This window comes from Somniosus microcephalus, chromosome 24, assembly GCF_052327205.1.
Source record: "Somniosus microcephalus isolate GS21.2 chromosome 24, FLI_Smic_1.0, whole genome shotgun sequence".
NCBI lineage: Eukaryota > Metazoa > Chordata > Chondrichthyes > Squaliformes > Somniosidae > Somniosus > Somniosus microcephalus.
The window spans coordinates 8,001,802-8,028,923 of NC_141010.1; the positions used below are offsets into that span (position 1 = coordinate 8,001,802).

General features: G+C 45.1%; 1 protein-coding gene across 4 annotated transcripts in view; it reads right to left on the reverse strand.

Moving 5' to 3' along the window:
- Window positions 1-8,970: 8,970 nt before the first annotated feature.
- The window catches only part of npepps (aminopeptidase puromycin sensitive), a 233,434-nt gene continuing 215,282 nt past the window's right edge, over window positions 8,971-27,122 (reverse strand). For 3 of the 4 annotated variants that reach the window (XM_085966184.1, XM_085966187.1, XM_085966185.1), the window contains exons 21-23: window positions 26,025-26,180; window positions 22,854-22,901; window positions 8,971-10,159 (exon numbers count right to left, since the gene is read on the reverse strand). In XM_085966184.1, the coding sequence (XP_085822310.1) occupies window positions 10,007-10,159; window positions 22,854-22,901; window positions 26,025-26,180 (357 nt within the window). In that variant the 3' untranslated portion in view covers window positions 8,971-10,006. Of the gene's footprint in view, window positions 10,160-22,853; window positions 22,902-26,024; window positions 26,181-27,122 lie in introns of those variants that run through there. The other variant, XR_015073437.1, reaches the window with a different exon arrangement.

Below are 27,122 nucleotides of genomic sequence, written 5' to 3' on the forward strand. Positions count from 1 at the left end.
AACCAGCTTCCTTTGTGCTAGGTATGACTCCAGCCAGTGGAGCGTTTTCCCCCGATTCCCATTGACTTCAGTTTTACTAGGGCTCCTTGATGCCACACTCGGTCAAATGCTGCCTTGATGTCATAGCTCTTTCAAAGAGCCAGCACCAGCACGATGGGCCAAATGGCCTCCTTCTGCGCTTTATGAGTCTATTCATAGAAGAACAAGTGAGTTCTTCCTGGTGTCCTGGCCAACACTTACCCACAACCAACATCATTAAAACCATCTAATTGGTCATTTATCCCACTGCTGTTTGTGGGACCTTGCTGTGCACAAATTGGCTACGACATTTCCTACATTACAACAGTGACTACACTTCAAAAGTACTTCATTGGCTGTAAAGCGCTTTCGGACGTCCTGAGGACATGAAAAACATGACATAAATGTAAAGTTTTTTTTTCCTTCCCTCTCCGTGCCAGACAGATACCGTATACACTATTATTCCGCAGCATTGGCAGAGGGCTAGGAGCAGGCCACTGGTTCTTCTCAGTGATTGTAGGTTTACAGCCTGATGATACCAGCAGAGAAAAGGGCAGAAAATACATCGAAGGAAAAAAAAAAGGGTATGTAGCATGAGAAATATGCTGAAGGTGTGATGGAAGACCAGGTGCTCACTCTGTTGACCTCTGACGTAAGGGGTGTTCTACGCGGAGTGAACACACGAAAGGCTGCTGGACCGGATAGCATCCCTGGACGGGTACTCAAGGAATGTGCTGATCAGCTGGCTGATGTCTTCACCGCCATCTTCAATCTGTCATTGGCCCAGGCAGTAGTCCCTACATGCTTCAAGACCGCTACCATTATTCCTGTGCCAAAACAAACGTCTGTGACGTGCCTGAACGACTATCGACCTGTCGCACTCACACCCATCATAATGAAGTGTTTCGAGAGACTGGTCCTGGCTCACATCAAAGCCAGTGTTCCCGCCTCTCTTGACCAACACCAGTTTGCCTATCGTGCAAACAGATCAACGGAGGATGCAATCACAACTGCTCTACACTGAATCACTTAGATGGTAAAGAGACCTACATCAGAATGCTGTTCATAGACTACAGCTCAGCATTCAACACTATCGTCCCCAACAAGCTGGCCACCAAACTCCACACTCTTGGCCTGAACACTTCCCTCTGCAACTGGACCCTGGACTTCCTAACACACAGACCCGTCTGTCAAATTAGGTAACCACACCTCCACCACCCACCCCCCCCCGACCCTGAACACGGGGACCCCACAAGGATGTGTGCTGAGCCCCCTCCTCTACTCCCTCTTCACCCACGACCGTGTGGCTGTTCATGGTTCCAACACCATCATCAAATTTGCGGATGATACCACGGTAGTAGGTCAGATCACCAACAACGATGAGTCAGCCTACAGGGAGGAGGTCCAGCATCTCGTGAAGTGGTGCGCCGATAACAACCTGGCCCTTAACATCAAGAAAACCAAAGAAATCATTGTGGACTTCAGGAAGTCTAAAGGCGGAAGTCACACCCCCATCCACATCAATGGGGCTGTGGTGGAAAGGGTGGACAGCTTTAAGTTCCTCGGAGTCCACATCACGGAAGATGGTCCCTCAATACCTCCTCTCTGGTGAAGAAGGCCCAGCAGCGCCTATATTTCCTAAGGAGGCTGAAGGGATGTAACCTGTCACCCCTGATCCTCTCTAACTTTTACCGCTGCACAATAGAGAGCATCCTGACGAACTGTATCACAGTATGGTATGGCAGCTGTAGCTACTATGACCGGAAAGCCCTGCAGCGGGTAGTCAAAACTGCCCAACGCATTACCGGCACCCGGCTACCGACCATAGAGCACATATACCAGAAACACTGTTTACGGAGGTCACGGACCATCATCAAAGACCATACCCCAGCCACAGTCTGTTCGCCCTCCTGCCATCTGGGAGACACTACAGATGCATTCGCACCCGTACGACCAGATTTAGGAACAGCTTCTTTCCCAGGGCTGTCATCCTACTGAACTCCACAAATAAACTCTAAAGCCTGCACATCTGCCAATGCACTTTATTATGGTTATGTTTATGTTAATGTATTACAAGCCAAATGTATGTCGAATGTTTAAATGTCTTAATCTAAATGTACACTCTCGGGAGCCGCAAGCCTACATTTCGTTGTACTGCACTTGTGCACTAACAATGACAATAAAAGTTGATTATGATTATGAATTCCTGACAACTCAGGCAACAGATACCATCCTTATGGAATAGCCTTGCTAACGTTATGTAGCTCTTTGCCAGCTTAGGCCCAAAGCTCTGGAATTCCCTCCCTAAACCTCTCCGCCTCTCTCTCCTCCTTTAAGACGCTCCTTAAAGCCGACCTCTGACCAAGCTTTGGGTCACCTGTCCTAATGTCTCCTTATGTGGCTCGGCATCAATTTTGTCTGGTAACGCTCAGTGAAGCGCCTTGGGACCTTTTACTACATTAAAGGTTTTTGTTACAACTTTGCCAGAACTAGCACACGTTCCTACTTCAACCCAATTGGAAGGCAGGCTGATGGCTTTCATGATGTCATCTCCATAGTATGCTACAGTTTTTTTCTCCCCTAGTTTACCAAGTGCCACATCAGAGTGAAAATAAAGCTTTTGTCTGAATCATCTCATGGGAGCGGATTGACTAGGAGAACCAGCAGTTGAATGAAGTTAGCTGGCTATGGTAACATGGTGTCTCCCCAATGTACAGTAAGCGAGCTGTTAAATTTGAGATTATATATTTTTAATCAATGTAGCTTGAGGGGGAAAAAAAGTTGGGTCCTTCCTTTATAAAAACGCTATTCAGGCTAAAATTAAAACTAGTGCAGATTGGTCCAATCACCCCAACTAGAGGGGGTACTGCACTGACGGAGGTGCCGTCTTTAAACCGGACCCCCCTCTGCCCTGTTGGCGACGTAAAACATCCCATGGCACTATTTAAAGAGCAAGAGAGTTCTTCCCCAGTGTCCCGGCTAATCACTATCCCTCAACCATCTGGTCGTTATCTCATTGCTGTTTGTGGGAGCTTGCTGTGCGAAAATGGTGGTTGCATTTCCTACATTACAACAGTGACCACACTTCAAAAAGTAATTGACTGTAAAGCGTTTTGGGCGTTCTGAGGTAGTGAAAGGCGCTACATAAATACAAGTCTTTCTTTGTTTCCTTTGTAGTCACAGGAGGTTACAATGTGTGCATGGACTCTCGGACCAGTGCTATGGTACACACTTAACCCCTTCCTACAGTAGGGAATGACCACAACCTGAAGATAAATAGTTCACAAAACCTCGTACATGTTCTTCCTGATTTATAAAAAATTCAGTCTTGGGATATGGGTGTCGCTAACAAAGCCGGCATTTTCTGTTGCTGCCAGCATTCGGAAACCTGCCTCATAAAAATCAAGGCGGGGACGAGAGTCCCTGCCAGTTCTCACTGGAGGAGTTTTGCTGGTATCAGCTACTCTCAACTATCTCACCCAAGTGATAAAGTAAGTGTTGGCAAGCTATTCGACTGTGGAAGGCATCAGAGCACTTCAGAGCGGTGTCAGGTACTGAGTTGCTGGGGTACGGTTCAGCAAGTGGCTGCCAGTCTCTAGTATCTCATCCAAGTGGCCTATATTCATACGTGAACCTGGCAGTGCATGGCTAGGGGCTATTTGACTGTAGAGAGCATCACAGCTGAGCCTAATCTTGCTTGTACCCAAAAAAAGTTGACAGATGTGCACTCTCCAGCAAGATACCCTGGAGAGTGATCAGGAGCATTAACCCGGACTGATTTTCGAAACATCCCCTCAGCTCAGGTCACCGAGGTCATCGAAGTGAATATATTTTGGTTGGAAGAACGAGGAGAGGCAATATAAACTAAAGGGTACAATCCTAAAGGGGGTGCATGAACAGAGAGACCTGGGGGTATATGTGCACAAATCATTGAAGGTGGCAGGGCAGGTTGAGAAAGTGGTTAAAAAAGCATCCTGGGCTTCATAAATAGAGGTATAGAGTACAAAAGCAAGGAAGTTATGAACCACCTTTATAAAACACTGGCTTGGCCACAACTAGAGTATCGTGTCCAATTCTGGCACCGCACATTAGGAAGGATGTGAGGGCCTTAGAGAGGGTGCAGAAAAGATTTACGAGAATGGTTCCATGGATGAGGGACTTCAGTTACGTGGATAGACTGGAGAAGCTGGGGTTGTTCTCCTTAGAGCAGAGAAGGTTGAGAGGAAATTTGATAGAGGTGTTCAAAATCATGATGGGTCTAAATAGAGTAGAGAGAGAGAGAGAGAGAGAAACTGTTCCCATTGGTGGAAGGGTCGACAACCAGAGGACACAGATTTAAGATGATTGGCAAAAGAACCAAAGGCGACATGAGGAAAAACTTTTTTACTCTGAGTGGTTAGGATCTGGAATGCACTGCCTGTAAGGATGGTGGAGGCAGATTCAATCGTGGCTTTCAAAAGGGAATTGGATAAGTACCTGAAGGAAAAAAAATTTGCAGGGCTACGGGGAAAGGGCGGGGGGTGGGACTAGCTGAAGTGCTCTTGCAGAGAGCCGGCACGGGCTCGACGGGCCGAATGGCCTCCTTCTGTGCTGTAACCATTCTATGATTCTCCGATTGTAACTGCATGAAATCTGGGAGTGTCCTAACTGGGTCTGCAGGAGTCAGTTCCACACTGAGCTGCGTTTGCCAGCTCCATAATGCTCCATGTTGCGGGTTTTTCGTTTGCAGGTGTGCAACAAGCTGCCTGTGATTTGGGAAGTAGCATCAGGATTTACTTATTTGGGGAAAGATAAAACCTTTTGTGTGTTCTAAACATTTATTAATCAATATCACAGAAGGCCAGTGATTGCATAAATCATAGTTGGAGACTGTCGTCAAGGTATCGATGGGGCTTTTAAACTAAATACGTTGCTAAATTGCACCCGACAGAACCTATTTCTGGGGGGAAGAGAACTGAAAAGCAGGGAGTGGTAGCAGGGATGGCTGATGGGGCTGTGCGCTCTGGGGTTTGAATGGAGACTGTCCCTCAATGCAACAGTAGGATAGGGATATTAAAACACACAGTTACCGCTGCCTAGATTTATTTATGATTTCATGGTGTGCTGTATATTTCAATCATCACCTTTCAAACTAGAGTGAGCTATCAATGGGCATGTTAATATTTATAGGATGATACACTACTTGTGGCACTAGCCTCCACGCTGTGAGAAACCAAGGCAGCACCAACCTATGTGATAGCCACATGTAAAAACGTGAACTAATGTGATCCATCTTATTTCTCTATTATTATGAGGTAACTGATTAAATGAAAATAAGCAATGACTCACTTGATCCAATGAGTCGACGATCTGAATCTATCTACTTTTTCTTTACACACTGAGCACTCAGGATCACGGGGAGCAGAAACTAGAAACACTGCCTCCTTGGCTTCTATAGATCGACACGACACCACCTGAGCAGAGCGCAGATTACAGAATCAATCATCTTACACTATCTCCATGAAGTATCGTCTCCTCTACTCTTCACATCGGATTCTATGCAACCTCAAGTGTCATAGGCTCATGGGATGGGCAGGGCGTGAATTTCGTTCCGATTGGCCCACCTGCCTGTCTATCTTTCATCGTGAGCCAATTACAAGATAAGTACATAGGAACAGGAGGAGGCCATTTAGCCCCTTGAGCCTGTCCCGCTGATCTGTGACCCAACTCCATATACCCGCCTTTGCTCTACATCCCTTCATACTTCTGGTTCACAAAATTCTATCAATCCTGGATTTAAAATGAGCAATTGACCCAGCATCAACTACCATCTGCGGAAGAGTGTTCCAAAATTTCGGCCATCCTTTGCAGGTAGCAGTATTTCCTAATTTCACTCCTGAATGGTCTGGCTCTAATTTTTAGACTATGTCCCCTAGTCCGAGGCTCCCCAACCAGCAGAAACAGTGTCTCTCTATCTACCCTATCAGATCACATGATACTTAACGAACGAGAAAGGCCATTCAGCCCATCTTATTTACAGATGAGAAAGACCATTCAGCCCATCTTAAATCATCTGCCCCAGAACAACCCTACATTTCCCCTCTTAGCTGCTTTCAAATGTTTCTTAAATGAGTCCGCGGTTTTTGCCTCCACCACGCCGCATGGTATCAGTTCCAAAGTTACCCATTACTAGCTTAAACCTCTGTCCTGCTGTTTCATTTACAATTCGTCCCCTTCTACGTTAGTTCTGTGTTTAGCCAGCGGAGAACTCGGAAATGAATTCAAATAGGTAGCGGTCCAAAATTGTAATTGGTTTTCTTTTAACATGCGTACGATAAAGTTGGTACATGACAGGAAGAATGTGGACAGAATATAACAAGCTCATTTAAAAAAAAAAATCATTTTTATGGGATGTGGGCGTCGCTGGCAAGACCAGCATTTATTGCCCATCCCTAGTTGCCCCTTGAGAAGGTGGTGGTTAGCCGCCTTCTTGAACCACTGCAGTCCGTGTGGTGAAGGTGCTCCCACAGTGCTGTTAGGGAGGGAGTTCCAGGATTTTGACCCAGTGACGAAGGATCAGCGATATACTTCCAAGTCAGGGTGGTGTGCAATATGGAGGGGAACTTGGAGGTGATGGTGTTCCCATGCGCCTGCTGCCCTTGTCTTTCTAGGTGGAAGAGGTCACGGGTTTGGGAGGTGCTGTCAAAGAAGCCTTGGCGAGTTGCTGCAGTGCATCTTGCAGATGGTACACACTGCAGCCACGGTAATTAGGATTGACCAACACTGAATTGATCATTTTTCTCAGAGGCCATAGGATGCCCATGTGGGAAAGAGAGAGGAACCCCCACCCCAACACTTTAGTGCAGTATGGGTCACTATTTGTAAATTGGGATTAAGGCGCAAAGTCAGTGCAGTGTTGAGGCAAATGTTTCTAACCTGGGAACAGTTAATGCTAACATCAGGCAGTCAAAAGTGGGAATGTTTTCTGTTGCCAGCCCCAAAAGACTCACATTGAGCATAAAGAACCAAGTAAAAATACCTAAATTTAAAGTATGTATGCTTTGTGCAGTAGATACCTAAAGATGTGCAATAAAGGAAGTTTGCAAAAGCCAGCACAGTAAGTCTCCATTGTAAGTCAGCACAGTAAGTCTCCATTGTAAGCCAGCACAGTGCATTAGGCAGCTGACGGTTAGAAAAGCTACACTGGTCGGTGTAAAATGCACCAACATTGGTGTAGCAAACCGCTGGAGTTCTGTTTCATATAATTAAATAAAACAACAAAAATGATCACTTATCCTAAAGTAGCAGCCTTCATTAAGTGCATCACAACGTTGACTGCACTTCAAAAGTACTTCACTGGATTAGAAGTGCTTTGCCATGCTGTGAAAGGCGCTATATAAATGCAAATTCTTTTCTTCCTTTCTGGATTGGTAGCTTTGAGGTCTCGGCAACAAATGAGTGAGGTTAGGAGATGGGGCTCGAGTTCAACACGGTGACGATGCAGGGAGGAGGCAGAGCGAGCAGGAAATTGTAGTCGGAACTTGGGAGGAAAGTTTAGAGCAATTACCCTATAGTATCAATTAAAAAGAGCCAAAAACGATCAGGTGGAAGGAATGGTGGTGATAGGTGGATTGCCCATCAGACAACAAGCTGTTGTGTTTGAACCCAGGTTCCAGGGGTGAAAGGGCACTGCTAAACCACTACATCAGCCAGTTCCCTTATTCTCATTCGTACACTGTGCAATATCATCACATTACAAACTCTATATTCCATGTTTCGACTCCCCAGGCACATTACACAGACACATCCTTCCATCGCTGTGCTTCACACATCCTCTTCCAACTTTGAGAAGGTGAGGGGCAAACTGGCCATGGTCCATCGACTGCACACTGCGCCTGGTCAGTCAGCTGAGAACATTATCTGGGGGGCGGGAGAAGAAAAGGGAAGAATTAACAGTTTTACTCAAACAGAATGTTTTGTTTTCATAGAATGATGCTGCACAGAAGGAGGCCATTCGGCCAATCGTGCCTGTGTGGCTCTTTGAAAGAGCTCTCCGATTAGTCCCACTCCCCCCCTGTTCTTTCCCCAGAGCCCTGCAAATTATTCCTTTTCAAGTATTGATCCAATTCCCCTGATCAATGTTACTATTGCAGCTGCTTCCGCTACTCTTTCAGGCAGTGTATTCCAGATCACATCAACTCGCTGGGCAATAAAATGTTTCCACGTGTCACCTCTGGTTCTTTTGCCAATCACGTTAAATCTCTGGTTACCGACCCTTCTGCCAGGAAAGTTTCTCCTTACTTACTCTATCAAAACCCTTCATTGATCTTGAACACCGCTATCAAATCTCCTCTTAGCCTTCTCTGCTCTAAGGAGAACAATCCCAGTCTCTCCACATAACTGAAGTCCCTCATCCCTGGTACCATTCCAGTAAATCTCCTCTGCACCCTCTCCAAGGACATTCTTCCTAAAGTGTGGTGCCCAGAATTGAGCACAATACTCCAGCTAAGGCCTAACCAGTATTTTATAAAGGTTTAGGAATAACTTCCTTGCTTTTGTACTCTGCCTCTATGAATAAAAGCAAGGATCCCATATGCTTTTTTTAACAGTCTTCTCAGCTTATCCTGACAACTTCAAAGATTTGTGTACATACACCCCCAGTTCTTCACCCCCCCACTTTAATCCTGCAAACACAGGAGCAGATCTACAACTAGAGCTTTTTTAAAAACAGTAAAACAAATGTTCTCCTACCTTAATAATTAACACGTTGCCTCCTGCCGCCTCCTTAGTTCACAGGTTAGGCAAGTAACCAGTCCAGCCCACAGCGAAATACAGAGTTAGAATTTTTTGCTCTTGTAGTGCACAATATCGTCCGAATCCTTAAAATTAAATTCCGGTCTTATTCACACCCAGTCGTGTACTTTAACACACAACGACCTGACACCCTATCACACGCAGAAAAAGCAAGAGACATTTCACTTTGACAATTTTTTTTTTTTTTATTAACACCAACTGTATCTTAAAACAAAAAGCACAACGAGTATTTCAGGGAAGCAGTTTGACAATTAGTTCGATGACCTTCTCCAAGCGAACTGAAGCCACACTAAACATCGGATTTCTGTTAAAATGAGGTACAGCCCGTTCCTCTGAATGCTTTATGTATTTTGCAGGGTTAGTACATCACGGCTCTCACTCTCTCGAGTTAATTCTACCATTTACATAGTCAGTTCCCACCCCACCTCTCCCCCAATTACACGCCAGTTTGTACCAGTTTTAAGGCTTTCAAAATGGTTATACGCAAGCACGGAAATCAGGACTTACTTTTGTTGCTACTCTCAAGCGGTGTTCCCAGGCTAAGGGGCTTTAACTCACATAAGTTTGTTCAAGTATTAAAGTTATATATTTTCTTTAAAACAATTTATTTCTGTGCTAAATTGCAATTTAACAGTCAAAATGGCCCCGGGTATACACACCAGAAATTCATGCATCCTATTCTCAGAAAGGTCCCTAACCCATTGTTTTTTTTTATTTTTTTAAATGAAAGCTCTTCTAATACATTGTTTTTATTTATATATCCTATTTTTTTTTTATTCGATGTGGCTGTTATTTAGATGTTTCTTCCTCTTTACGAAGGACATCAACGGTTAAACTGAGGCCTAGAAATAATTAAATAAGAATTAACTCGCCTTGGCCAGAGGGGAGGGAAGGAATTACATTACCACAACATAACCAGCGGTCTTGCTTCAGTGTTCTAAGTTGTCTCCAATCCAACATCATCATAAGACCGTGCCGTGCCATGCCACTGTCTGCACACACAACTGTTCCAAATAACACATTTCAGATCAAGTGCCAATAGCTTCTTTTTCTCTCTTTTTAAAAATGAGGTATAAACTACATTCATTTCCAACCACTTAATAGGTGACAGGTTCTGGCCGTGAAATATACTTTCAAACTCCCCTCCCCGTGGCAAGGCAGTGGGGTGATGGCGGCTCAGGGGGGGGTCTTCCGATCAGACTGTGGGGTGTGTCCCTTTGCGCTGCAGCAAGAACTGCTGGATGGCTTCTGCGTCGCGCTTTAGCCAGGCTCCGTTCAGCAGGATGTTCTCACATGACTGTTGGATGGCTCGCTCTGCAGCAGGGGCGGGATGAGTCTCGAAAAAGCTCTGAAATTGAAGAGACACGGTGATGAAGACTGACAGGTGATTGACATGGGCGACAAATTAACGTCATTGCCAAGTCAGGGCTGAGACTGACGCTTTACGGTTGGCAAAATGTGGAGAGGGTAGTTTGCATCTTAAAAGACCTGCGTTTATCAGCCCCCGCAAACATCTCAAAGTGCTTCATATACACCATGAATTGTTGAAGTGCAGAGTGATGTAAAAAGACTACCGAGTGCTTGGTTTGAGTATAAAACAAGGCTTTAATCAACTGTTTCAAAACCATGAGATTTCTAGTTACATCACTAATTCCTGGTTACAGAAACAACCTGCGCAAGCTGGGCCCATGCCCGAGTATTTATACTCCTTGGATGGCGCCACTAGCTGGCCGCCCAGTGTTACTTCATGAGTCATGATAAGATTCATGACACTGACTTATATTATGGCAAACGCAGCAGCCAGCGTGCACACAGCAAAATCCTGCAAACAGTAATGGCATGAATGATCAGTTAAACTAATTAGTGGGGGGGGGAGGTTTCTAGAGAGCAAATAATAGAAATGACAACAGAGGTGGTCATAGACTTAGGTAGCAGTGGGGGAATTAAAAAACAGAATGTGTCAGGAAGGGACAGAAGGTATGGAGTAAAAAGTAAAGTACTAAAAAGGGAAAAAACAGGAACTAAGTGTTACAAAACATATTTGAAAGTTCTTTATCTGAATGCACGTAGCATTCGTAACAAAATGAATGAGTTAACAGCACAAATAACGACATATGGGTATGATCTTGTGGCCATTACAGAAACATGGCTGCAGGGTGACCATGACTGGGAATTAAACATACCAGGTTATTTAACAATCAGGAAGGACAGGCAGGAAGGGAGAGGAGGTGGGGTGGCTATGTTAATAAAGGAAGGAATCACTATAATACAGAGAAATGATATTGGGTCAAAGGAGCAGGATAGTGAAACAGTTTGGGTGGAGATAAGGAATAATAAGGGGAAAAAAACACTAGTGGGTGTAGTCTATAGGCCTCCGAACAGTTGCAACTCTGTTGGACGGAGTATTAATCAGGAAATAGTTGAGGCTTGTAATAAGGGAACAGCTATAATTATGGGGGATGTTAATTATCACATTAACTGGACAAATCAAATTGGGCAGAGCAGCCTTGAGGATGAGTTCATTGAGTGTATTAGGGATGGGTTTCTTGAACCGACCAGGGGGCAAGCAACCTTAGATTTGGTGCTGTGTAATGAGACAGGATTAATTAAAAATATCCTAGTAAAGGATCCCCTTGGAATGAGTGACCATAACATGGTTGAGTTCCATATTCAATTAGAGGGTGAGAAGGTTGGATCTCAAACAAGCGTGCTGAGCTTGAATAAAGGAGACTATGAAGGTATGAAAGCGGAATTGATTAGAGTGGACTGGGAAAATAGATTAAAGGGTAAGACGGTACATGATCAGTGGTGTACATTTAAGGAGTTATTTTACAACTTCCAAAAAAAATATATTCCACTGAGGAAAAAAGGGTGTAAAAGAAAAGATAGCCATCCGTGGCTAAGTAAAGTAATTAAGGATAGTATCCGACTAAAAACAAGGGCATATAAGGTAGCCAAATCTAGTGGGAGGATGGAAGATTGGGAAGTCTTTAAAAGACAGCAAAAAATAACTAAAAGATTGATTAAGAAAGGGAAGATTATGAAAGTAAATTAGCAAAAAATATAAAAACAGACAGCAGAAGTTTCTATAGTTATATAAAAAGAAAAAGGGTGGCTAAAGTAAATGTTGGTCCCTTAGAGGATGAGACCGGGAAATTAATGGTAGGAAACATGGAGATGGCAAAAACACTGAAAAATTATTTTGTATCAGTCTTTACAGTAGAGGACACTAAGAATATCCCAACACTGGACAAACAGGGGGCTCGAGGGGGGGAGGAACTAAATACGATTAAAATCACTAAGGAAGTGGTACTTGGTAAAATAATGGGACTCAAGGCGGATAAATCCCCTGGACCTGATGGCTTGCATCCTAGGGTCTTGAGGGAAGTAGCGGTAGGGATTGTGGATGCATTGGTAATAATTTTCCAAAACTCACTGGACTCAGCAAAGGTCCCGGCAGATTGGAAAACCGCTAATGTAACACCCTTATTTAAAAAGGGTAGTAGGCAGAAGGCTGGAAACTATAGACCTGTTAGCCTAACATCTGTGGTTGATAAAATGTTAGAGTCCATTATTAAGGAGACAGTAATGGGACATTTGGATAAACATAATTTAATAGGACAAACTCTGCATGGTTTCATGAAGGGGAAGTCATGTTTGACAAATTTGCTGGAGTTTTTTTGAGGAAGTAACATACAGGGTGGATAAAGGGGAACCAGTGGACGTAGTGTATTTAGACTTCCAAAAGGCATTTGACAAGGTGCCACACAAAAGATTATTGCTCAAGATAAAAAAATCACGGGATTGGGGGTAATATTCTGGCGTGGGTGGAGGATTGGCTCTCTAACAGAAAGCAGAGAGTTGGGATAAATGGTTCGTTCTCAGATTGGCAACCAGTAACTAGTGGTGTTCCGCAGGGGTCAGTGCTGGGTCCCCAACTCTTTACAATCTATATTAACGATTTGGAGGAGGGGACCGAGTGTAACATATCAAAGTTTGCAGATGATACAAAGATGGGACGGAAAGTAGTGAGTGAGGAGGACATAAAAAACCTGCAAAGGGACATAGACAGGCTAAGTAAGTGGGCAGAGATTTGGCAGATGGAATACAATACTGGAAAGTGTGAGGTTATGCACTTTGGCAGGAAAAATCATAGAGCAAGTTATTATCTGAATGGCAAGAAACTGGAAAGTACTGTAGTACAAAGGGATCTGGGGGTCCTGGTGCACGAAACTCAAAAAGTTAGTATGCAGGTGCAGCAAGTGATCAAGAAGGCCAATGGAATGTTGGCTTTTATTGCTAGGGGGATAGAATATAAAAACAGGGAGGTATTGCTGCAGTTATACAAGATATTGGTGAGACCGCACCTGGAATACTGCATACAGTTTTGGTGTCCATACTTAAGAAAGGACATACTTTCTCTCGAGTCAGTACAAAGAAGGTTCACTCGGTTAATCCCGGGGATGAGGGGGTGGTCATATGAGGAGAGGTTGAGTAGATTGGGACTCTACTCATTGGAGTTCAGAAGAATGAGAGGCGATCTTATTGAAACATATAAGATTGTGAAGGGGCTTGATCGGGTGGATGCGGTGAGGATGTTCCCAATGATGGGTGAAACTAGAACTAGGGGGCATAATCTTAGAATAAGGGGCTGCTCTTTCAAAACTGAGATGAGGAGAAACTTCTTCACTCAGAGGGTGGTAGGTTTGTGGAATTTGCTGCCCCAGAAAGCTGTGGCAGCTACATCATTAAATAAATTTAAAACAGAAATAGATAGTTTCCTAGAAGTAAAGGGAATGAAGGGTTACGGGGAGCGGCAGGAAATTGGACATGAGTCTAGGTTCGGAATGGTCATGGCCCTGTGGGTAGTGGAGCGGGCCCAGGGGCCGTGTAGCCTGGTTCTGCTCCTACTGTGTTCTAATTCTGTGTTAGATTTCAGGAGATGGTTTTATTCCTGTTCCTGGCTGGGGTGGAGATCGCCTTTACAGAAGGTAAGTACTGTAGAAAATATAGGGACAGAGTGATCTCCTGGAAGAATTTCGATCGCCTAGATGGGTCAGAGAGGAATTTCCCAGATTTTTTTCTCCCAAATTGGCCATTGGGTCTTTATCTGGTTTTTCGCCTCTCCCGGGAGATCACATGGGTTCGGGTGGATGCAGAGTGATAGAAGATTTGAGGTTAGGATCAGATCAGCCATGATCTTATTGAATGGTGGAGCAGGCTCGAGGGGCCGATTGGCCTACTCCTGCTCCTATTTCTTATGTTATGTTCTTAATCTGCTTTCAGTGCTATTGGCTGAGGGAGGAATCTTGGCCAAGATAGCCAAGAGGCCTGCTTGTTTTTTTGAATAGTGTCACTGGTTCTTTGCCATCCACCTGGTCCAGAGGAACAGGCAGATATTATTTAACATTCGATTCAAAAAGGGGGGGGGGGGTGGCACCTCCGACAGTGCAGCACTCCCTCAGTACTGCACTGGAGTGCTAGCCTAGATTACGTGCCTAACCCCCCGGAGCCAGGCTCAAACTTGCAATCTTTTGACTCAGAAGGGTAAAAATCCTTTAAAATGCCCGAAATTTGCTTAGTGTCAAGGGCGGATGTGTTCTTGATTATTCAAAAAGAAAATCTCAAATGATTTATTTATAACTTCGCAAAGGTTGTTACAGTGTGTTAATTTCACACCATCACCATCCAAACTTTTATTTAAGGGATAAGGAGGGGGAATTCACAGGCTCGGCAGGTCGAATGGCCTCCTTATGTGCTGTAACCATTCTATGATTCTATGAAATCAGACTCCACGAACAATTCAGTGGAAACGGGCCAGGATCAACAGAAGATGTGAGCGGATAGACAGGAACCACCACGGGAAATTGGCAACAAACGGAGAGGGACTAATAAATCAACATGAGGTTACATTCCTCCAGTTTTCTGGGCCCCGTTTCAATATGGCCACTCTGCTCTATCACCAAGATTGCTGTCAACATTTAAAAAAAGAGAATCAGGCCACTGTGGCACAGTTCCTGTCAGCAAACTTTCAATCTGCTGAAGGCTATGGAGGTGTATATGGCCACGTTATTGATTAAAACCATGCTGGTAAATCCCCCCGATGGCTTAATGGCTAAGACATGGCCACTGTGGTATGAAGCCATACGGACAGGAAGGTATCGGGTGTGGTCCCCAGTCTGTGGTGGCGTGTTTGGTGATTTCAGTCACTAAAAAAGAGATCCATGTCCCTGGGCTTAGGAAAGAAAGGCAGAGGAAAAAAACAGCTCGGGTTCCCAACAGCTGTCCAGTGGCCCCTGCTACTGGGCTGTTGGGCATGGACTCGGGTATAATGTCCTCAATGGTGAAACATTTGCTGACACTTGCCTATCAGACTCACATCAAGTATGGCCACTTGGAGGGCAGTCAGCACTCCCAGAACTATACCCTAGCGCTGTCAGCACCTACCAATGAGAAGGGAATAAATACTGCGGCTACAAGAGCAGGTCAGAGGTTGGGTATTCTGTAGCGAGTGACTCACCGCCTGACTCCCCAAAGCCTTTCCACCACCTAAAAGGCAGTCAGGAGCATCATGGAATACTCTCCATTTGATGAGTGCAGCTCCAACAACACACAAGAAGTTCGACACCATCCAGGACAAAGCAGCCCACTTGATTGGCACCCCATCCACCACCTTAAACATTCACTCCCTCCACCACTGGCGTACCGTGGCTGCAGTGTGTACCATCTACAAGATGCACTGCAGCAACTCGTCAGGGCTTCTTCAGGAGCACCTCCCAAACCCGTGACCTCTACCACCTAGAAAGACAAGGGCAGCAGGCGCATGGGAACACCACCACCTCCAAGTCACACACCATCCCAACATGGAAATATATCGCCGTTCCTTCATCGTCGCTGGGTCAAAATCCTGGAACTCCCTCCCTAACAGCACCGTGGGAGCACCTTCACCACACAGACTGCAGCGGTTCAAGGCGGCGGCTCACCACCACTTTCTCATGGGCAATTAGGGATGGGCAATAAATGCTGCCCTTGCCAGCGATGCCCACATATCATGAAAGAATTTAAAATAAAATCAATGATCCAAGTGAACCTGTTCCTGGTTATTTTACGCTATTGATTGCAATGGGCCTGAAGTCATCCCCACACTATTTCTTGTAAAGTCGCACAGTTACCAATAGCTGAGCTTGGTGAGTACACTATGATTTTGAAGACATGGTTTTAATTCTGATGTTTTAAACAACGTTTGCCCTTAATTTTGACATTGGATTTGTTGATTGAATTGATATGGAAATGAATCAGTGAAATTAGCTGCCCATGAATTCTCATTGCTGCAGGTCAATCTAGAGAAGCCAATTTTTGTTTTTAATGCAACTTGTATTTATATATAGTGTTCAAAAGCAGGAAGACTTCCGAGTGCTTTATAATAAAGGAAGAAGGGAGTACGATGGATAAACAGCATTGGGGAAACAGGAGGAGTATGGGGTGTCTAGGATAGGGAACCAAAGGCACAGTCAAAGAGGAGAATTTGGAAAGCAGATAATAAGTGGGTCGAGAACTCCAGAGGGCAGGAGTGTAGTGACTGAACAAGTGACCACCAGTGGTGGGATGGAGGCAGCGAAGGGTGATGAGAAGTCTGGTGTTGGAGCAGAGCTTGTGCGCAGGGGTATATCACAGGCGATGATCAATAAGGTGGTTTGGGGCAAGGCCATCAAGAGATTTGTAAAATCAAGGATGAGAATTTTGAAATGAACTCAATGGGGCACGAGGAGCCACCAAAGCTTTGGAAAGCACAGGGATCTTTGGATGGAATATCACATGCGCTCCCATCCAGGCACCTGCTCCTTCTCGCCCAAATTTTCTGCATTCGCTGCAGTCAGGCGATCCAATGTGTCCCATAGTAGCAGGAAAATCTACCCCATTATGCCTCAGCACTGTGCCATGCCTAAATGGGCTGCTGATTGTAAAGTCTGTAGGTATTATGGCGAATTAATACACAGACTACAAGAGTAACTTTAACAGGACTTTACTATTCGAAGGTCAGGGCGAATCTGCCCAATAAATCCTGACACAGCACTTATATACCGGTGTGGTCACCGTCGGTATTACAGTATACAGCAGCCAAGATAAAGTAGTGCCACACCTAAAATAGTTCTCTTAAAGGTGGACGGTTACATACAATAGTTCTCTTAAAGGTAGAACAGTTACATACACTACACTGATGTTTTAGGTTGGGTCGAAGTCCACAGGTGATGTAAACTGAGCACCTGCATCCACCCAGTAGGATTGGCTTGGAATTCATCTGGTTTCTGAATGATCTGGAAACAGTAGAAGTAACTCTGATCTGCCCCCAAGCCTTTGCCATTGCAAACTGAGAGACAGGAGCATAGTCATCACTCTCCATCTGATTTTATTTTTCCCTTTCCCCTCTCTGAAGTGGTGTGGGAAAGGAAGCGTCAACCTATCCTACACTCAACATTGCCCCCACAGCAGCAAGACTGAGCTAAGGAACTCAGCGCTGTGGCAAACCACAACGGAGGGCGTTAATTGCACTCGGAAAAAATCAGGATTTCCAACACAACAATTCCCTCTGGTTATTATTTCATAATAAGTCATCCTGACTGAGGATTCCACAGCCTCAGGGCGTAATTATGCTATGGATGAGTTTCAAAAATTTATTTTTTAAGTGGTGCAATTCTAGTGCACATTTACGAGTGGCGGGGGTTTCTCCCTTATTAAAAGAAAGCCCATGATTTTTGTTTTGCGGTTTAAAACATCAAATGGTCGAGAAATGTCCCATTTCTCTGAATGCACTTTTATTCTTTAATTTGAGAGTGAACGTGGATCGGGCCCTATTCATTATCCTTCAAAATAATATTAAACTAAAAACAGCGGGACTGAGATTTAAAATTCATTCATGGAAATCAGATTTCTCCCAGTATATACGACGAACTTACACATCCTGTCACTTGATTTACAACATTCATGACCATCTGTCAACACTGCAGTCAGAATTTCAAGAACTGGAAAATACTCCGCAGATATGGGGAGAAAGTGACAGCATAGTCAGTGCAACATCAGAGGTTCATTCACTCTCGATAAACAGCAAGAGGGGGGACTGGTTTTTAAAATGGGTCAGTTACTGACTTTCCTTAGATATTATTATAACCAACTTATTCAAATAGCCATTTAAACATCAGAGAGGCAGAGCTGTACGGGATCTCAGACCGTTGAATGGAATCGTTTCCAGAGACAAAGGGCATGTATTGGACATGTCTTTGAAGATAGCTAATTTGTAGGGTTATGGGGGAAAAGGCTTGGGTGTGGGACTAAATTTTTAAATATTTGTTCATGGGATGTGGGCGTCGCTGGCAAGGCCAGCATTTATTGCCCTTTCCTAATTGCCCTCGAGAAGGTGGTGGTGAGCTGCCTTCTTGAACCGCTGCAGTCCGTGTGGTGAAGGTGCTCCCACAGTGCCGTTAGGGAGGGAGTTCCAGGATTTTCACCCAGCGACGATGAAGGAACGGCGATATATTTCCAAGTCAGGATGGTGTGTGACTTGGAAGTGATGGTGTTCCGATACACCTGCTGCCCTTGTCCTTCTAGGTGGTAGAGGTCACGGGTTTGGGAGGTGCTGTTGAAGAAGCCTTGGCCAGTTGCTGCAGTGCATCTTGTAAATGGTACACACTGCAGCCACGGTACACCGGTGGTGGAGGGAGTGAATGTTTAAGGTGGTGGATGGAGTGTCAATCAAGCGCGCTGCTTTGTCCTGGATGGTGGCGAGCTTCTTGAGTGTTGTTGGAGCTGCACTCATCCAGGCAAGTGGAGAGTATTCCATCACACTCCTTAATTGTGCCTTGTAGATGGTGGAAAGGCTTTGGGAAGCCAGGAGGTGAGACATTCACTTGGACAGCTTTCAAAGAGCTGGCACAAGCACGACGTGCCGCATGGCCCCCTTTCTGTGCTATAAGCTTCTATGATTCTATGAAAGGGTATGTAGAAATTTTGAAGCCAGTTTTGTTCATACTCTAGTTGCTGTGAACTGAACGTTCAGCTTCAAAGTTTTGTTCTGTTTTGCCTGCAGCTTTAAAGAGATGCTGCATTTTCTTTCTTTCTTTTTTTTTTTTTTTTTGAGTGAAGTAATGCCTTTGTCAAGATGAGGAATGTCCATGCTAGGGGACAGAGCCCTTTCTGCACCCATTGCCAGTATCGAGCACTCCCTGCTCAGGTATAAGGTGGGTCAAATCCAGGAAAGCTCTCTACTCTCACCATTAGTGTGCATTAACTCCAACTTCAAAAGCACCCTTAATTTTCTGCACTAGCCATCCTCATGTCCCCTTGGTGTGCCAAATTACAACTAGTTTTATTTGCTGTGGACTCGCATCCACAAGGAACTAGATTGACACTGACCAAACTCATTACTCTTAAGGCCCAATACAAAGAGAAAACTTTCATCCCATCAGTGTGTGGACTCATTTCAGACTCAGCTCGAAGAGTGAATTGTCACAATAGACAATCCCAGGTATTTTAAAGAATGAGGTTATCTGTACACTTCTTGTTGCACCTCAGTTTCCTGTGTTATACTTCACCATTTCTGGTCAGAGAGGTTCTTGCTCTGTGCAACAGTCTACAGCCCGCAGTGACATCGCCAACGGGGGAGTGAGGTCTCTGGGAACGCTCCCCGTTAAATAACGTGAACAGAACTTCATGTAGGATGTTTCTGATGGGCAGTTCTACAACAGGAATCTCTTCAAATGCCAGCAATAAGGCATTTCAGGCATAGACAAATTTATCACAATGTTTAAGCGATTAATTAATTTATAAATGAAACATAGAACAATGGAAAGCTCCTAACATAGCAACTGAAACCATCTGAGAGTTTGGCTCCTCATCCCTTCCTCCCCTATTTTCTAATTTTCTCCTGTACTAACGGCACCAAGTCCTGCTGGCATTCAGTTCCCCCAAGACTGGGCACCCACCATTTGAACCCAAGTGACCATTCCTCATGCAGCCAATCAACCATGGAGCATATCATAGTTGACTGATTACATCCTCACCCATGCACGTTCTCAGGGGTGGGTGAATCATTGGATTGCGATTAGGAGCTAGGACCCCCGATACAGGTTCCCCTCTCTGCCCCAGGGATGCCGAGGCAAATTGTAGCACAGCAACACCCGCCACACCGGAGGCCAGTTCACAGTGCAGGTCAGGAAACGGACCTTGGACTTTCTGGTCTATATGGTTTCTCGAGTTGACCTCCAATTTCTCCGCCACATCCAGTTTCTGCTCAGTGCTTCCCCTACTGGCTAATATTCAGATACAAACCTGTGTCTCCCCATTGTAACGCAGCACACTGACACACTAATTCGCTGTAACAACTTACAGAGCATCTTTAGCACAAGACATCCCACATGCTCTTGACACAGGTGGAAAATAATCAGAGACGGAGAGATAGAGGAAGGAGGATTAAGGGTAGTGACTGAAAGCAAGAGGTAAGTCGGTTCTTAAGAGGCTTTTAAACAAGGGGACAGATAGAAGGCAAGGCAGAGGGGGTTGAGATGAAATCTTCCGTAGTGAGGAGCTGAAATGGGTGATGGCTCTACAGCCAAAAAGTGAAGGGAAGGGAAGGGGTGGTGGTGGGGAATGGAAATCTGAATCAGACGAGCAGAGAGTCTGCATTACATTGGAGCACAGGACTGAATGAGGTTTGAGGCAGGGAGGGGCAAGGATTTTTAAATTGGCACGTGGATAGATAGGCAGCCATCAGTGAAGGTCGGTCAGTACAGAGGCAGTAGGGCAACGAGAGCTTTGCGCAGGATAACAGGAGCAGGCAGTGGAGTTCTGGACAAGTTGCAGTTTGTCGAGGGTGGAACTCGGGTGGTCAGTGAGAAGAGCATTTCATGAAAGTCTAATGGCAAACCTGGTGCAAGTCAGCTTCTACAGATACAAACAACTGGAATTCTTGCTGCCAACCCAGCCTATATCAAAAGGGACCAGGAACCAGATAAGAGCCCCAGATTATGTTTAGCGCTAAAAGTATTTCAAGTTATTGAGACGAGAGGTCAGCATTCACACGTAGGACGCTTGCATATGTATCATCCGATATACAAGTGATTTTTAAGCATTTACATTCTTAAAAAGACTGTGGATGATGAAGACAGATCAAGTTTGTTAAAACCCCAAAATATTAATGTTATGAAGTAATGTTCTAATATGAACAGAACCCAGACAATCTGAAGTTTGCCCAGAATCATTCTGAAGTACTGAGAAGGAGACACTTACAAAATCTGGCAAAATATTTCATCCCTCTCCACCACCCCCCTCCCCAAAACAAAACTTCCTCATGAGCAGATTAAAAGTTTTGGATCCCAGCCGGGTGAGAAATGTACGTACAAACAACCTAAAACATGAAAGTGAAATGAGTGTTACTGAAAGTCAGAGATGATGCAGCCTGCAGGTTGCTGCAATGTGGTCACTCTCACACACCTACAGAACCATCAGCACCTGGTGCTTACAAATCATAAAACTCACTTCCACTGCTGAGGCATTTAAAAAGTGGATTTTACACTAAATATTTCCCTTTTTGAACCACAGTTTACAGCAGCAAGTGAAACATCTCGTGCAAACTGCCTCTGGGAAACACTAGGGAAAAATCAATAAGCAATTCATGGAACCATTAATCACTTACCAGTCAGAGTAATTCCCCTTCAGTTTGGACTATTAATTCTGTTACGAGATAATGAGATCCTTGCAGTTCTAAGCACCTTTTCACAACTGGTTAGAGCCCACAGTACATGAATCTGGATAGCAAACTGCACGGGTTGTGATGGTTGCATCAGAGTAACTGCGGCTTCAACGCTTCACTTACCAACGATGAGCAGCAAAAGGACTGAGCAGATTTTAACAACAGACCTGTATGCCAGAGTCCTCATCGTCCAGTTAACCCTCCACAATCCCTTCAAGTTAATGGATAGCACCAGTGCCCCTTTAACTGTACAGGTACACCTCCCAAGTCGTTTTTCTACCTCACTTTAGGTGAATGTTTTTAAAAAAAAAAAGATTTCCACGTAGAGTACCCTCTGCAACGACTGACACGCAGCCTGGGACTCGCTGCAAATACTGACACATTCCCAGGTAACCCCTGCAAACATCAACACGGCTTCCCGGACTCCCACCTGCAAATACTGACATGGTCTCAGGGTTTCCCCCCCCCCCCCCCCCAATCGCAAGTACTGACATGGTCTCGGTTTCCCCCCCCCATCGCAAGTACTGACATGGTCTCAGGGTTTCCCCCCCCCCCCCCCATCGCAAGTACTGACAGGGTTCCAGCGAGTTCCTCCTATTGTAAATATTGACAAATTCTTGGAAAGCTCCTGGCATATATTGACATGTTTATCAGGGTCTCCCTGTGCTCATTTCCAAAAGACAGTTAATCAGTTACTCAAGGAAAACCATACCATCATTGCAGAAAACATCTAGTAGTCTACAGCAACAGAAATAATGGGCCAGTAAGTCAACGAGAAGAGAAAGTTACTGAATTCTGATGACCTTCGGTGTCCTGGATGCTCCAGTGGATACCCCCTCCTCCCAGAGCCAGGAGTTTAAAACCCATGGCTTAGGTGATCCAGCCAAGACTAGTACCACACTGTGTTTGAGAGCTATTGGCAGGTATTGGCATTATGTAGCTTCTCAACCAGCTTACCAAACTGTGCAGGTCAGTTAGTAATGGTCCAGTTTTGCTTTGAAAGGAAGGGGAGATACCTGGGAGGTATGCTGATGAAATCAACCTGTTCTGCAGCCAAAAATGTATTAAGATAGGAAACTATGTTTGTGTGTTGTAAACAGCGGACGCTCCCATTTCACTCCTCTTCTCCCAAAAAAGATGTTCTACATTTGAATAAGTTGAGTTCGATGGACAATCTGGTGTAAAATTTGCAAACATTAACCATCGCAGTTCAGGATAGGATTCTTTTAGATATACAGCTGAGCCCTTCAATATGAGAAAAGACATTACAGTACATGCAAATAATTGAGACTTCCTTTACCTTAACGTCAGCTGCCATCTTGTCACCGGCAAAACCTTCAACCGTTAGCTAAATGTGGAAAGTAAAAGTAGAGCAGTTAGTGAGTGAACTGTAATGTATCTTATCCAAGAAATACTAATCAGTACTCAGCCAAGAAATTGATTATTGAGTTTCATATTCTGGAGATAAAACAAAAAGGCAATTTTTTTTTATTAAAATGGTACAATCCTAAAAGCTATTGAAATAACTTAGAGGGAATCCTTCTGGGTAGTGTTCTGGAGTTAGTGTAGGGTCAGCCATGGCTCAGTTGGTAGCACTCTCGTCTCAGAGTCAGAAGATTGAGAGTTCAATCCCTACTCCAGAGACTCGAGCGCAAAATCTAGGCCGACGCTCCCAGTGCAGTGCTGAGGGAGCACTGCACTGTCAAAGGTGCTGCCTTTCAGATGAGATGTTAAACTGAGGCCCTGTCTGCCCTCTCAGGCGGATGTAAAAGATCCCATGTCACTATTCGAAGAGGAGCAGGGGAGTTCTCTCCGGTGTCCTGGCCAATATTTATCCCTCAACCAACATCACGAATACAGATTATCTGGTCATTATCACATTGCTGTTTGTGGGAGCTTGCTGTGCGCAACTTGGCTGCCACGTTTCCTACATTGCAACAGTGACCACACTTCAAAAAGTACTTCATTGGGACGTCCAGAGGTCATGAAAGGTGCTATATAAATGCAAACCTTTCTTTACATTTAGTTACGCCCCAATCAATCTCGTTCAACCATTCCCCTCATTTTCACCTTGGATATCCTCGCCCCTAAAAAACCCTTTGACCGTCTCCCATCTAGGAATCGCCCCCTGATATGGCTGCCATCTTCATTCCCTCAAATCAAGGGGTACAGCATATTGGGCACACATCGGTTTTAGCTATCCATCACCAGATCTGGCTGCGACACATAGAATCCTGATGGCGCTCAATCTCCTTGACCTGTGACCTTCCCCCAAGAACACACTGTTCCTACAACTCTGGCCTCTTGAGCACTCCCCCTACTTACACCCCACCACTGACGGCCATGCCTTCGGTTGCCTCGACCTATGCTCTGGAATTCCCTCTCTTCCTCCTTTACACTTTCAGACCCTCCTTATAACCTATCTTTGACAACGCTTTAGGTTACCCCTCCCAAAACCTCTTTTTTTGGCTCAGTGTCTACTTACTTTGATTACACCTCAGAAAAACATCCCAAGGTGCTTCACAATGTTAACATTGCTATATAAATGCAGGTTGGTTGTTATTGGCGTGCTCCTAGACTCATCCTTGGCTTCCTCCTGTTGTGTGTGTGTGTTGCCCACTGACGATATATTCTCTGTAGCGATGGAGTCAGCTTCCATCTCTATGCCGATGACGCCCAGCTGTACTGCTCCATCCTGACCCCCAACTCTACAGCCACATTATGTTGCCTCATTGCTTGTCCAACACCAAGCTTCAATATACATAACATTTCAAATGCCACTACCCACATCCTATCCTTTCATTTATGTGTTTTAAAAAATATTTTTTTCACAGGAGTGTGGGTGGTGCTGGCAAGGCCGCACTTATAGCCCATCCCCATCTGTCTCGAGAGGGTGAAGGTGGGCCGCCTTCCTGAATTGCTGCAGTCCTGGAGGTGATGGTGCTGCTTGACTATCGCCCCCATCCTTGCCAACCTCCACTGGCTCCCCAACGCATTAAATTCAGCATTTTTGCTTTCATCTACAAATCCCTCCATAGCCTTTGTCCCTCGCTACCTTTGTAGCCTCCTCCAGGGCCGCTGCAACCTCCTCTGTGCTCTGTTCCCCTGTGCAGCTCCCCATCCGTGTGCTCCATCTACTGTGGCAGAGTCTTCAGTTGTCTTGGCGCTACACCCGACTAAATTCTTCAACCTTTCTAACTCTCACCATCTTCAGGCACCTCCTCCTAACCTAGCTCTGGTCAATCCTTCAAACAAAGCCCCCTTCCCCCCTCCCTTAAACCACATTAAGTGCATTAGCACATTTAATGTAGGAAAACATCCTATGTAAATGCAAGTTGCTGTTGCTTGCTTGGATGAGCATTTTGGAGTGTTTCCTATATTAAAAGGCACAGTATAAATCTAAGTTGTAGATCAGTACTGAATTGGGTGATCTCTGCTAGGACGGCAGTGGTGGGGTGGGGGGAGGGAGGGGCGTGGGTCAGTGGGGGGCAGGGGGGGGGGGGGGAAGGCTCCAACTTAACTCCATGGTTCTCAGGCCAGGAAAGGATTTGAAGCCAGGTCTTAGCCTGGCTGTGATAACTCTCATGGTTGGATAGCCTGCCGAGGGGCTTGCTGCCCAGGATCACAAAGGAGCAATGGGCCCCTGTGATACTACACACCAGGTGAGCACCGTCCTGAGGGGGGAAGGCCAACGGTGGGGAAAAGTGACCCTATTATGTGTCACGTGCTGGCTGCCAGAGAAAGCACACAGCTGTAGTCTGTCAGGCATCCATGGGGAGTAAAAAGAATCTTTTTAATTTGGAGGCTGTTGGTGACGGCAATGCAATATTAAGCCATTCTGGTTGAAGGCAACGAAGCATATTCCTTGAAACTGCGACATAAAAGCCTGGAAAATATTTTTTAAAAGCATCTTAAATTCCTTGTAGCTGAAGCTTCTGTGGCAGCAGCTTGTTCCCAGTCGATTAGATCACAGAAGAAATCTAGGGCACGTGATGTGTCCGCACAGTTAAAGAAACACAAGATCTGACGTCTTGGCAGACAGCTCAACGACACCACGAATGGAAACATAAGCTGTAAAGAGATTAAAATAATCTGCAGCAAACTCAATTCAGGAATCTCCATTTGAACTATGTTTCAAATCAACATTTGAGTCCCAATTTTTTTGTTGTAGGACTCTTTCAACAGAAATAAGTGGAGCAATGCAGCTTATTTACTTTAACAACTAATAGGTTAGGAACAGAACACAATGACTGCATCAACGTGCTACACTATGGTGTGGCAGGACATAATTCTACGGCCACTCTCTCCTGCAAGGCCTGTCCTCGATTTCAGCTGCAGAGTGAAATGGATCATCACTGTGGAGCAGTTTGAAAGGCCAACTATGCCTGCTGAAGGAAGCAATGTTGAGTCCTTGAACTGAAACAGTAAAAGAATCAAAGTCGCAGCACAGCCAAGTACTCTTTGTGTTTACCTTGATTAAACGTGATATTAAAAAGCCTCCTTGGTAGCGATTGTACAGTTCTTCCCAGTTATCTTTTACAAATTTCCAGGCAGCTTTCCTACCCATTAAACTCCCACCTGACACTCCACCAAGTACAAAGACTGTGTCCTGGGGACGAACTTCCTCCTATAAGAACAAGAGCATTGCGGTTAAAATAAAAATAACTTTTAAAAAATTACATTTTTCCCCCTTTGCTGTGCATCAGCTCCACGAAGTCTAAAGCACTATGCTGTGTACAGAAATAAAACCAAGCAATGTATTTATGGCCTGAACACCTCTCTTTTTTCTCCTCTCCTTCTCTGAAGGTAGTGACTCATGCAGACAATGGCAGCCTGGTGCCACCTCATCCAACTGATCATTGGTCCATGTCTGAGCCCGGACAGCGAGTGCTGGCAGGTTGTTCCATCCTGTTGGGGCATCACTGACAACGGTTCACTAGATTGATCCCTGGGGTGAGAGGGGTGTCCTATGAGGAAACATTGAGTAGAATGGGCCGATACTCTCTGGAGTTTAAAAGAATGAAAGGTGATCTCATTGAAACATAAGATTCTGAGGGGGATTCACAGGGTAGGTGCTGAGAGGTTGTTTTCCCCTGGCTGGAGAGTCTAGGGCTAGGGGTCACAATCTCAGGATAAGGGGCCGGCCATTTAGGACTGAGATGAGGAGGACTTTCTTCACTCAGAGGGTTGAGTGTCTTTGGAATTCTCTACCTCAGAGGGCTGTGGACGCTCAGTCGTTGAGTATATTCAAGGCTGAGATTGATAGATTTTTGGACTCTAGGGGAATCGAGGGATATGGGGATCGGGTGCAAAGGTGGAGTTGAGGTCGAAGATCAGCCTTGCTCTTATTGAATGGTGGAGCAGGCTCAAAGGGCCGTATGGCCTACTCTTGCTCCTATTTATGTTCTTATGGTATTCAGCTGATGTAATACACACTTTACAGCAAAACTCACTAGGGCAGCTGTCAGGGTCACTGGAAAGGAAAGAGAAGTGGGTACCATGGGTGGTTTCTCCCCCCCACCCCCCTTCGCCATCTCTGGGGGCTCTGATCAACAGCAGCTCCCCCATC